At 34.1% G+C, this 13,028-nt stretch overlaps 1 protein-coding gene across 2 annotated transcripts in view; it reads left to right on the top strand.

Annotated features, from left to right (window-relative positions):
* The window catches only part of HCFC2 (host cell factor C2), a 33,320-nt gene extending 21,074 nt beyond the window's left edge, over nt 1–12,246 (top strand). The window contains exons 10-16 of one of the 2 annotated variants that reach the window (XM_080810558.1): nt 1,178–1,355; nt 4,742–4,945; nt 5,518–5,591; nt 7,564–7,701; nt 9,426–9,611; nt 10,023–10,061; nt 10,329–12,240. In XM_080810558.1, coding sequence (XP_080666684.1) covers nt 1,178–1,355; nt 4,742–4,945; nt 5,518–5,591; nt 7,564–7,701; nt 9,426–9,611; nt 10,023–10,061; nt 10,329–10,643 — 1,134 coding nt within the window. In that variant the 3' untranslated portion in view covers nt 10,644–12,240. Of the gene's footprint in view, nt 1–1,177; nt 1,356–4,741; nt 4,946–5,517; nt 5,592–7,563; nt 7,702–9,425; nt 9,612–10,022; nt 10,062–10,328 lie in introns of both variants that reach the window. The other variant, XM_080810559.1, reaches the window with a different exon arrangement.
* The last annotated feature ends 782 nt before the right edge of the window (nt 12,247–13,028 follow it).

The following is a 13,028-nucleotide window of genomic DNA, read 5'->3' as shown; positions in this document are numbered from 1 at the left end:
CCCTCACTACACATAGCTTCAGAGGCTAATCCCTTAGAATTTGTACTTACAGTATCTTGAAATCTATCTTCTTGACATTTCTAAATGTCACACTCATTTTAAATTTCAACCAATACTTCGAAAATGGATGTGAAATACATTTCTTTACTATGTACTTTGCCGACCAAAGAATATGAGTTGCTAAATTGAGCACTGATGTTTGTGAGGTTCCTTCTTGTTTATGAAGGGCTTCACAATAGATATTTGTAGAGACTAATGAGTAAGCTTACTAGGATTTACACTGGTTTTATATGGCAAACCTCTGTCTAAATATACAGTAGATTGTTTTCAAGGAAAATGATGTAGGCATAAGCGCATGTGTTCTGAACATGGCTGTATGATGGACAAATATCTTTAGGGCCATAAGAAGTTGTAATTGACTATAGAGGTATAATTAACAATCAAGATGGAGACAGAAAAGTAACAAAAAACAGGTAAGTAAAAAGAGGCAGCAATATTGGGGTTTTTGAATGAAGCCACATCACTTTTATGGTGCAGTAGACCCATAGGTATTGCTATGTAGTAGTAACTGATACTCACAATGATCTGAATTATCGAAAAGTCTAAATATATTCATTATAGTATGTATAAGAAGACAGAAACAAAGATTCCTGTATAAAATGTTTAACGGTAAAGAATATTGATACATGTATGTGTTAAATCTTGATCTCTCTTTGGAAAACTCAGTCATACAGAGTAATTCATTTGCTTGAACTGAGATTTTATTTTTAGGAGTCATCAAATCTTTAATATCCATATTGGCCTTGTTAAGAAAATTTGACAAAAGTATTAGCTTGGTGGCTTTGGCGTTGTCTCCTGTGTTACATACGTATTTACTTGAATACTACTACCACTTATAAAAATGTGTTTTTTTTTTCCCTCAGAATATACCCTCCCATTCCCCTTCAGAACCTGGTCTATTCAGAATGGAGATTAAGTGAAGAAATTGTTTTCTTAAACTACTGTAAAATTTAAAGAATAATCCTGTACAAATTAAGAATGTAATTTAAACTGTTTTATATATTGGTAAATTTATTTTCAAAAGCATTTAAGTTGTAAATTATTTTGCTTATTTTTTACATGTATTTTTATTCAATTGAACATTGCTTCCTACAATAAACTATTTTATTTCTTATAGATCAGTGATACAATGAACAGTACAAAAACTGAATATACAGCTATGAAAGGAACTTCTGTGAAAAACAGACCAGATCTCAAAGCATCAACTGATTCTAATGCTACTTTACATTCATCTTTGGCGACTAATGCTTCTAATCATAATAGTTGTGTCGTGGATGTGCTAAGGAAAAACGAAGGTATAAAGATGGCATTTTAAATAAAGCTTTTTACAATAGTAGGGAATTTTGTCTTTGGAAAAGTAAATGTTCTATGGTTTTGATCCATTTTCAAAATAATAATAAGCTTTCCATATTGACTCTAGTTGGAGATACCAAGATATTAAGGAACCACTTACCTGAATAGTAATGCTTAGTTATGAGCTACAAAATTCAGATGAGGCAAGCTCTTATGTGACATTTGAGGTTGGCCAGTATTGCATTGTTCCTTTCCCATTACTGTATTTTCTTAGCACCTAGAACTATCTGAAATTATTTGTTTTGGGCAGAGATTTTCTTGTTCATCTCTATTTCCTCAGCACCTGAATCCATGCCTGGTTAATAGTAGTCACTTAGTAAATATTTGTTTAGCAAGTAACTGGATTATCCTCAGAAAGAGTTCATTTATGAGAACTATTGATTACAGGGGCGCCTGGGTGGCTCAGTGGTTTAAGCCTCTGCCTTCGGCTCGGGTCATGATCTCAGGGTCCTGGGATCGAGCCCCACATCGGGCTCTCTGCTCAGCAGGGAGCCTGCTTCCTCCTCTCTCTCTCTGCCTGCCTCTCTGCCTGCTTATGATCTCTGTCTGTCAAGTAAATAAGTAAAATCTTTAAAAAAAAAAAAAAAAAAAGAACTGTTGATTACATTCATGGGACAGCTTGTAATTTGGTGATCTTTATAATTTAAAGTGAGTTCATTTGAATATTCTCATGCCATTTGAGATACATTAAGCATTGTGCCTTATTTAAATATCTAAAACTATTTTATAAATCTCATTCTGATATGTCTGTGACATAGACACACGTGACTATATTTTTAATTTGAAAACATCGTGACAGCTGATAAAAATCTAAATCCTCTTCCATAATGCAAACTTAACAGTATGAGTATTATTTTTATTTCCATTTTTCTTCATGAGTCCATGATAGATAAAGTATTCAAGGAAAATAATTTGCTGTCATTTTTCCTCCTTTCATTATGTGTGGAAAAAGAGAACACTTTCATTTTCTTGATTTTCTGATGGAATGATTTGCTCAAAATTATAAAAGCCTGGTCCTGGGCTGCAGCTTATATTTCTGTCTTCTTTTTTTTTTTTTTTTAAGATTTTATTTATTAATTTGTCACAGAGAGAGAGAGAGAGCGCACAAGCAGGGGAGTAGCAGGCAAGGGGGTTAGGGAGAAGCAGGCTTCCCGCTGAGCAGGAAGCCTGATGAGGGACTCAGTCCTAGGACCCTGGGATCATGACCTGAGCTGAAGGCAGATGTTTAACCAACTGAGCCACCCAACCACCCCTATTTTTCTTTCTTACAGTGATTTTCTATATCTGTCTTATAAAGAAGTTTATATTCTTAGAAAACAAGAGCTTTGAGATTTCAGATGCATTCTAAATCCTACATTGTAAGGCAGTTTGGATAAAATTAGTACTAGGCAAATTGGAAAACCATAGTGGTTGTACAATGACTGTATCTGGCAGACATTCAAATATATGAATGAATGGCTACCCAATGTCAGGTTAACAAGAGAAGATTTTTCTCTGTTGGTTTTTTTCTCTGTTGGTTAGAGTAGCTGGTGTGTTTCAAAAGTGGGAAGAGTGACATGATTAGTTGTTGTTGTTCTTGTTATTGTTCTTATTGTTTGAAAAGAACACTCTGGCCTCACCATCAGAACTATAGTAGGAAATGATTGGGAGGCCCAATAGGGTGTTCTTTTAGGACTACAAGAGACACAGAGACTAAAGCAGTGGGTGGGATGGAGAGGAGAGAATATATCATTTCTCAGACTTTTAGAAACTAGCATCCATTGTTAGCCTTGGAAACTAGTTGGATATGAGAAATAAAAATGAGTTGACCATGACTCCCAGTTTTTTGGGTTGGAAATTCAATGGATGATGATACTCTTTATCAAGATAAGAAATACAAGAGCAAGGACAGGCTTGGGGAAAAGGTAAGTTCAACTTTGAATTTAGTGTTTTTGAGGCACTGAAGAACATATTGGTAAAGATTTCTAATGGGCAGTTGGATACTTAGGTGTAGAGTTTAGGTAGTAGTTTTTAGCTGGAAGTAAAATTTAGAAGTTAAGGGTATCTAAAATATAAGCTCCAAGACAAGGGACCTTGTCTGACTTGTTTACTGTGAGATTCCTAGCACCTCGCACAGTGCCCAGGACATAGGTATTTGAGAGATTTATGATTTGTAAATGGTAGTTAAAGCATAGGAGGATACCTAAATGGAGAAAAGGGAAGGCTTGGGAACGCCTGCATTTAAAGAGTCATTTTAAGAGAAGAAACCAGCTTAAGAGATTGGAAAACAATTCCTAGAAGGTCAGGAAAAGAACCAGAGATTGGTGTCCTACTTTTTCTGGGCATCACAGTTTGTGACTATGTATTTATTGTGTGTGCTTGTCTTTCTCTATCACATGATTATAACTTAATGAGGTATTAACCATGCCTGCTTTGTTTCAACATTGTAGAAAGAAGCACAATATCTGGTAAATAGCAAATCTCCGGTGTTGTGGAATGAGTAATTATAAATCATAGAAAGAAACAGCTTCAAAAAGGAGTATGTGGTCAGTGTTGTTTACATTGCAGAAAGGTCAAGTAAATGGAAATCGAAAGGCATCCTTTAGAAATCATTGATATTTGTCAGAGCCATTTCATTAGAGTAGTGGTCTAGAAACCAAGTTTGAGGAGGCCAAGGAAGTAGAGACTTCTCTGAAGGGAATTAGTGAGGGGCTAAGGTAACTGGAGGAGATTTGCAGGGTCAGAGAAGATGCGTGTTTGTTTGCTTGAGAGACCTGATAATGTTTATGGACCAATGGCCAAAAACTAGTAATGAGAAAGAATCTGAAAACCCTGAAGAGAGAGGAATGATTGATGAAAGAGGTTCCCAAAGTGGGAAGGAATGGGACCAAGAGCACAGGAGGATAGATTATACTTCCTCAGGAGAGAGGTCAGTTCGTCCTCTGAAATGGAAGAGAAGACAGGAAGGATGGGCACAATCACAAACATATTTCTAGTTTAGGGCAGGAGAGGCAGAAAACCAAGGGCATGCATTCCTGATGACTTCTATATTTTTCCCTAAAATGAGAAGCAGGACATTTGATCTATGATTTAGGAGAGTCCAAGAACAATGATTCAGTGCTTAGAGTAGAAGAAGGAGCGGAGACGTTGGACATTTGCTATCTGTATAGTGCAGTTTATTTTTCTAAACATTTTATGCCTAGTGGCTAATTCATATGAATGACATGTACGGTACTCATGTTTGTATTTTTAAAATTGAAAATAGCAATAATTGTATGACAAGAACCATAAGATAGTGCAGTTATTGCAGGCATTATGTTAATAATTGATCTTTTCACTTTAATTTTAGGTCCTCATACTTCAGCAACTATAGGTGTTCTAAGTAGTTGCCTGGACTTAAGAACAGTAATCCCCGAAACTTCTGTATCCAGTTCTGTTTCCAGCGCACAAACTATGGTAACCCAGCAGACCATTAAAACTGAATCATCCAGTACAAATGGGGCAGTTGTTAAAGATGAAACTTCACTAACAACATTCAGTACCAAATCTGAAGGTTTGAAATGTGTTTCACATACTGTATTTTGAACCATTTTTGTATATAAATTCATCAAACTTATTTGTTTAGATGGGAATTGCATTTCATCTTGGATTGAATCATATATAAACAGATAAAACATTTCAATGAAAATTATTATATACTCTGCTGCCTTCCATAAAATATTTAAATCAGCACACACTGAAATACATTCAGAATGTATTTATCCTACTGTGAATATGGTGAATATGTTCAGCAAATTTTTTTTCCCCATAGAAAATATTCATTCTTTAGACTTTGGAGTAACAATTCTCCCAGCTTGATTGATTTCTGATTTTGTAAATTCTCATTTCATTCTTTTGCAATAGGACTTGTGTTTCATCTTTGGTAAACATTCTCTGAAGTTCTAGCTAGTCTTCAAACCCTTGAGAAGTGAACTTTGTGAATTAGTTTGAGTTAGAGGGTCCATATTTCTAATTATTGTGCTTTTCTCCCTCTGGCTGTTTTTGTATGTTTATAAATTGTATTTTAATGTGTCTGTTTGCTAAGTGATTACATAAGTCTTATATGATAAATTGTTTGGTTTTTAGTTGATGAAGCATGTGCATTGCCTGCAACTAAGATCAGCCGTGTAGAAGCACATGCTACAGCGATGCCGTTTTCTGTAAGTATATGACCTGAAGATCATATGTGTTTAAAGGTGGAATGCTGAGCAACTTCAGCATAAATTCATGAAAAGATTCTTGGGTGTCCTCTAATAATGACTTGCCAAAGACTGAAAATTGAAGGCTTGAATAGAAAAAATGTTTACAATATAATGTTAAGTGAAAAAAGCTGCATAAAAATTTGTGTGTATATATATATAAATACACATTTTTATATATATACTATGATCCCAACTTTATTAAAAGATACACACGATATATACATTCTCACTCTCATGTGAGTCCACACACATCCACACTATAATGCTAGATGACTTTCTCTAGGCTCTGTGGCCACAGATAATTTTTACTTAATCTCTCTGGGCCTTCAATATTTTTGTATAGTGAAATGTGCTGCTTTTATAATCAGAAATATGAGTGTGTATATGTGTACATGTATATGTAAGTTACATTAATATCTTAAAGAGTAAAAGGATGCATTACAGAATAAAATTTCAGTGGCTCTATTGCTAGCTATTAATTGGGAGAACAGCAGAATATTGCAGTATTGGGTTAGACATACCTATAGGGTAACCCAATAATCTCTGACATTGAGTTGTTTTATGAAAGGCCAAAATTGGCCCACAACTTAACTTAAAATGCTAGGTATGTGCCTCACAAATACACCATGATTGTCTTAATGAGGTAAATATAAGGGTAATATATATGTGTGTGTGCATGTGTGTGTATATACTTCTTAATTTATTTTAAACTTATCAGTCATTGCAACTTTATTGCTATGAGCAAGAGTTTTTATTTGACCTAATATTTACCTCTTGGAATCCTTAGGAATTGTCCGTAGTTTTAGTTTTCTTTCAATCATGATTTTATGGATTTTGATCGGATATTTACCTTCATCAGCTTTCACCTTTCCAGAATATTAAGTCCTAAAGTTCTTAGACTCTTCTCAGGGAAGAATTATTAAAGGGAACTTTTTTCCTTCCAAATCTGTTTTGCAACACATCAGCCAGAATGGTATTTGTTATTTCAGTTGGAGCCAGTTGTTTTATAAAAGTTGTTGAAGAGAGTTTTTACAACTTTAAAAATGAAAGCAAGTTTAAAGATACTCCTTAAAAAAAAAAAAAAAAAAAAAACCTTAAAGCTTTTTCTAGGTAGCTCACTTTGTCTTGTGTGATAGCCTAAATTATAAATAATGTGAATTATAAGCATGTACCTCTGCTGTTATATATTTAAGACAGAAATAAGTAACTGAAGTGCACATTTGTTTTGAGCTTCTGGAAACAGTGTCTCATTTATAAAGAAGATGGCTTAAAAAGGTTAGTTCCAGGGATAAGTATAATTCACTTATCACTAAAAGTAGCTTAAGGTAGAGGAAGTTTCTTTGTTTTAAAGCAAGGTAAAAAAATGTAAAACTGTTTAATCTCCTCTTTAGTATATACTAAAGTATATTCAAATTGCATTTTAGTTTTGAACATTTTTTCTCCTTTTAGGTTTGGAGAATCACAGGTATTTAAATAAAGTGCAAAGGTCACTGAATTTCTGCTAGTTGTTTTTGAATCTAGAAATAAGCCAGCTTGGAATGAATTTTTCCTTATTTGCTCCTTTTGGAGCAAGGTATAATGTCACACTAAAGGGATTACATTTTCTGAGAGGGTCTCTGAAATGACAATGTTCTATAAAACAGCTGGCATTTTAACATATCACTGATTGGAAAGCATGCTAACTCCAGCTAGGTTGATAGTACAGAGCTACTGACTTACAGAATGCCTGTCACTCCCTGTGTTTGAACTGACATCCCTGTTTCACTGTCAGTTGACCTAATCTGTTAAGAGTTTATTTACTTATGAGCTTTTAATGTTGTGGTGTTTACCCATATACCTATTTGTAGATCACTGCATGGATTTATTGAATCTTGAAGTTTCTTAAATGCATAATAAGAGTCCTGATAAATTTTTCTTTCTCTGAAATTAGAAAGAGACTCCTTCAAATCCAGTGGCCACAATGAAAGCAGGAGAACGACAGTGGTGTGATGTAGGAATTTTTAAAAATAATACAGCTTTGGTGAGCCAGTTTTATTTGCTGCCAAAAGGAAAGCAAAGCATCTCAAAGGTAGCTATTGATATATTTCCTACCCTGTGAGTTATAAATTTCATGAGTGAGATCTTTTCTTATAGCCCTGATTCAAGTCACTTGAATGCATGAAATTGAGATCTGTCCACAATCTATAATTGAGAGTTCTATCTATATGCCTAATTATCTTGTATTCTTTATTAAGGCACTTTAATGGAATACATCACAAGCAGGTCACTTAAAAAACCTCATACAATCACTGGGCTGGATTTTGAGTCATAAAGAATATGGTCTGGCCAGTACAGATAAGGATTTTTTGAAGGATCTCTAATTTTGTTACCTGGTGTGTTTAGAGAATGGAACATTTTTTCTTACTGAGAACTTTTTCTTTTTTTTTTTTAAGATGTATTTATTTATTTAGCATATGAGTGCGCAAGTCAGGGGAAGGGCAGAGGGAGAGAAGCAGTCTCCACACTGAGCGTGGAGCCTCCATCTCAAGACCTGGAGATCATGACCTGAGCCGAAATCAAGAGTCTAATGCTTAACTGAGCCACCCAGGTGCCCCTTTACTGAGAGCTTTTTTCAATTCTTGATTTTACAACTTAAAAAATTTAAGAGCCCCTGTAGGTTATTGAAATACAGTCTAATTTTCTCTTGATTCTGAAACCCCATAAAGAAGAACTCATATATATGAATTATGAAATCAGTAACCCTAAGAATTATGAAATCAGTAACAGCTCCAAAGCATATTGAACTGATTTTTTTGGGAATGCGGAATTTCAGAGCGTGAATTGCCTAGACCTACATAAACAGAGAACTTACCATTTATCATTACATTTTAGTTTCTCTAATATTACCTCTGATATCTCTCTTTCATATAGAATTCCTCCCAATCCTTGACAAAAATAGAAATCCTCATTACTAATTTTTTACTATTTTACTAATGAAATTTCTGGCAGTAGTTTGGTTTCACATATAAGGAAATAACAATATCTAAGGGCCTAGTAACTACCTGTTTTTCCCAAAAGAAAAACAGAACATAAAATTTAGAACCAGTAAACTTGGGTTGGAATCCTTAGTTGCAGTACTCAACAGTGTGACCTCAGACAAGTCACCTATTTAACCTGAGACTCAGTTTCCTCAACTATAAAATAAAAATGATATTGCTCCCGTAAAAATGGGAATGATACATTAGCACTACCTGCCTCACAGTGGTGCAGTGAGAGGGAGAACATGTAAAAGCTGTTTGAAACTTGTGAATGTTATGAACTTCCTACCCAGAATATGCAGTTGTTTAACATTTTATTCAGCATCTGCTGAATATTAATTTTTAAAATGCTCTATACTACATGCTGGTCACTTCTCTTCTGTCAAGCTTGCTTGCCTATATCCAAAGGGTATTGTTCCTGGTTAGACTATTTGAAAATAATTCTTCTGAGATTTCTACTCTAATTAAGTTTACATAGATACAACTATCCATGTAAAGTGATTGTTACTTTGTTTATAGTGGTTGTCAGGTTTTTTCTACACACATCAATTTCTTTTTATAATCCGTGATTTTTAACTAGAAACAGTACTTTTCCTGGGGATAAGAATCACCAATCCATGAGCTTAGTTGCTTTTGTATTGGAAGGTTTATTCCAATACAAGGGAAATAAATGTGAACTAGAACCTTAAAACATGATTCATTCTTTAAAAGTTTTCTTGTTGAATGACAAAATGATGAATTGCACCTTTTGACTTTTGCATGTATTACATTTTAGATAGGAAATGCAGACGTACCTGACTACAGTTTACTTAAGAAACAAGATCTGGTTCCAGGCACAGGATACAGATTCAGAGTTGCTGCCATCAATGGTTGTGGAATAGGCCCCTTCAGCAAAATCAGTGAATTTAAAACTTGTATTCCCGGTTTTCCTGGAGCTCCTTCTGCAGTCAGAATTTCAAAGGTGAGATGTCAGGTCAGGGCTTGGTGATTTAGTTATTGAAATTTTGTACATGAAGTGAAACTATCAGTTTAGAGTTTCTTGTTAGTATCTGATAAAATGAGAGGTATCTAAAAGGGGTGGGTAAATGTACACCTGAAACTAATGTAATGTGTGTGTCAATAGTACTTCAATTAAACAAAAAATTTAGGTCTTAAATAAAAGGGGTGGACTATAAGTTTAAAAAATGTTTGCTAATCACTCATAATTTTAAGGACCAAAGTTGAAGCAGAATTACAGCATCCAAATTATAGAGAGTCAGGGAAATCTGGTATTCTTCTTAATATTAACTTTGTTCTTATTATATGGAACCAAAAAGTTTGTGCTGGAGAATTTTAATAGAACACATGAAATTGAATTATATTTTATCCTAAGGTCCTGCCCCTCTTTAGAGAAGAAAAGATCTGCTTTCAGGTAAGAAAAACCCCTTTCTTAGGATGGTACAGACAGACATTTAAGCCTAGTTATGATATTGAAAAGTGGGCATGAATTAAACATTGTAGATCCAATTAGGTTTTTAAAAATCAATAATAAAAGTTCTAGTACCTAATGCAGTTACTTCAGCGGAAAGCATCATTTTGTGTTCTAAAGATAGACTCAACATTATAAGTGATATCAGAGAAAACTCTTTCAGAACCTTTACCTGGTTTTGTTTTGTTTTGTTTTTCTTCTCTCTTCAAGAATGTTGAGGGTATCCATCTCTCCTGGGAACCTCCAACTTCCCCTTCTGGAAATATTTTGGAATATTCAGCCTACTTGGCTATCCGCACAGCACAAATACAAGATAATCCAAGTCAACTTGTGTTTATGAGGATTTATTGTGGTCTTAAGACATCATGTATAGTAACTGCCGGGCAGCTTGCAAATGCACATATCGATTATACATCCAGGCCTGCCATTGTGTTCAGGATATCGGCAAAGAATGAAAAGGGATATGGACCAGCTACACAAGTTCGATGGCTTCAAGGTAACAATAAAAAAGCACCTTTAAATTGAATTTTTTTTTTTTACTGAAGCTATTGTGATGATTATTTATTAGTAACTGGTTTTGAAGATTTGTCATTTAAAAGAGTATTCTCTGACTGTATTTCTAGCACTTATGAGTTTGAGTTTGTAAGTTGTTCTTAAAATGTATTTGCTCAATTTTAGATCCAAATAAAAATAGAAAAGAAGCAAAGACTCTCTGAAAATTAGTATATGGATTCGTCCTTACAGTTATATAACTGCTTTTTTATAAAGTAAAATAGTAAAGATAAAAGCTAGAAGGCTTTATTACCCCAATATCTTTTCCAAAGGCCATGTAACTCAGTCATCCTAGAGTTACTGAGATGATTCTAGTAACTGGCTGTTGTACACTGCGCTGTCTTACATAGTAAATATTCTCTTCGTTGTCAAGGACCCGTCTTTGACTACTCCCTTTAACTTTATTATTCTAGATGAGCAGCGGTCCTCTTAACACCTATCTTCTAGTGGATAATATTTGTGATACTAATTTTGATAGCCGCTATTTAATTCATTTCTTTGTCTACAGTTAGCACAGAGCTTAAGAAATTACAAAAGAAAGAAAGAAAGAGGAGAGTTTAGAAACTCAGATTTTGAATTTTTATTATTTTCCAAGAATCATGGCAAAATACAAAAAAGTAATGGGTTTTCTTGATGCATACCTGATATATTGGAATACATTTTTGGCCAAAGCACTTAACTTATCCAGTCCTTGGCTTCCTTGTTAATAGAAGACAGAGTTAAAATAATTTACATTTAAGGTTTCTTTCAGCACTAAAATTCTGTATTTTCGTCAGAAGCAAAGTGTATCTGTGAACATTTTAACATCTGTCTTAATGGCTCTAACTTTGCTTATGCTGAAATTAAGAAAACCTTCATAATTTAAAATTCAAAATTGAAATACATGTCCTCCTCATTGCAGAAAGAAAGAAGCACCTTAACAGAACACAAGTTTTGAAATAGTGTTTTAAACATTTGTAAGATTTTTGTAAATGCTCTAAATGTTTTATTTTTGCATTGTTTTTACCTCAAAATTGTATAAACTTTTTTACAACTGAAATACAAACATTAGACAGCTCACTCAGGTCCCACTGCAACCTTAAAGATACAGATAGGCATGATGGGTCCTCTGCCACAGGTAGCTTGTTTTGAACCTTTTTGGAATGTCATGGTTCCACTGCCTGTTCAGATCTGGAATGGAAATACAGAGCAATAAATGCAGAAAAGGTCGTTCACGCTACGAGCTGCAATAACCGCACGGGCCCAGGCCTATCTTTTTTATACCATATAACCTTACGCCAGTTTAGGTTGACTGAGTAGCTGTGTCCTCGAGCTTCACCTAGAATACTCCCAGCCAAGATGGATTTAATTGTGCAGAATTGATATATATGTATGTTCCAGTTACTAATTTAAAGTGTATAGAATATTTTAATATATAATTTTTGTAAAGAACTGGGATTTTTATACTACAGTATTTGTAATTAATGTGTCTCACTAATTAAGTTTCTCTTGAAGAAAATATGCAAATTGTTAGACACGTAATGAGTGATTTCCAAACTCTAAAGGTAAAATAAATGCACTACTCTGGTGTTGTTAGAATACCTTTTTTGTGGCTGTATGAATCTTTAATCTTTAAATGTGTATTTTACAAACAATGTTTACAAGGAGCTTCTCTGGTTTGTTATGTCAGCACCTCCCTTGGTGAGAGCTTCATTCTGCATTTGTTAAATTCATATGCTTTGCTTTTAGCATATGCTTGCTTTTTGCACTAGTAGAATTTTAACTTACCTCATTATTATGTTTGTAATCATTTGTATAGCTTCCGTAATATGTCTGATATAGGCTAAACAAATACTTAACCAAAGTTAAAATAAATGGTAAGCAATTTTGCACATATTAAATGCTAGGGTTTGTTGTGTATATGTGTGTGTTTAGTTACAAAAAGAGTAAGAATGGAAAGTTAGAGTATATGTTTCAAGTCCGATTTTTTAAATGATCTGTTTGCTTTATTAGAAAAAGGTCTTGCTTTTAACTCCTTATTCTCTGCATTAATTAACAATTTGCATCTCAAAGCGTTTCTCTTAATGACAAGGACTAAGTTGACTTTAAGCAAAGAATAGAATATTTGAGTGTGCACATTTATACCTATTTAGTATTCGGTTTAGTTTACTTTGCTTACATGCCTCAACTGTGCTGTGAACCTGTGGTTCTAACATACATTTTATTTTCTAGAGAGAAAGGCACTCTTTCTATACCGAGGGATTTGTGAAAATAACAAATGTTTTTACTTTGAGGATCAGCCCAGATTCTGTTATCATTTTTTGGCATTTGTACATTAAGCAGTAGTCACATTTATGGGTGACTAAAAAATGCCATTGA

This window comes from Martes martes (genome assembly GCF_963455335.1).
Source record: "Martes martes genome assembly, chromosome: 8".
Taxonomy (NCBI): domain Eukaryota; kingdom Metazoa; phylum Chordata; class Mammalia; order Carnivora; family Mustelidae; genus Martes; species Martes martes.
The sequence above is the reverse complement of the archived record's forward strand: the minus strand, read 5'-3'. Positions and strand labels throughout refer to the sequence as shown.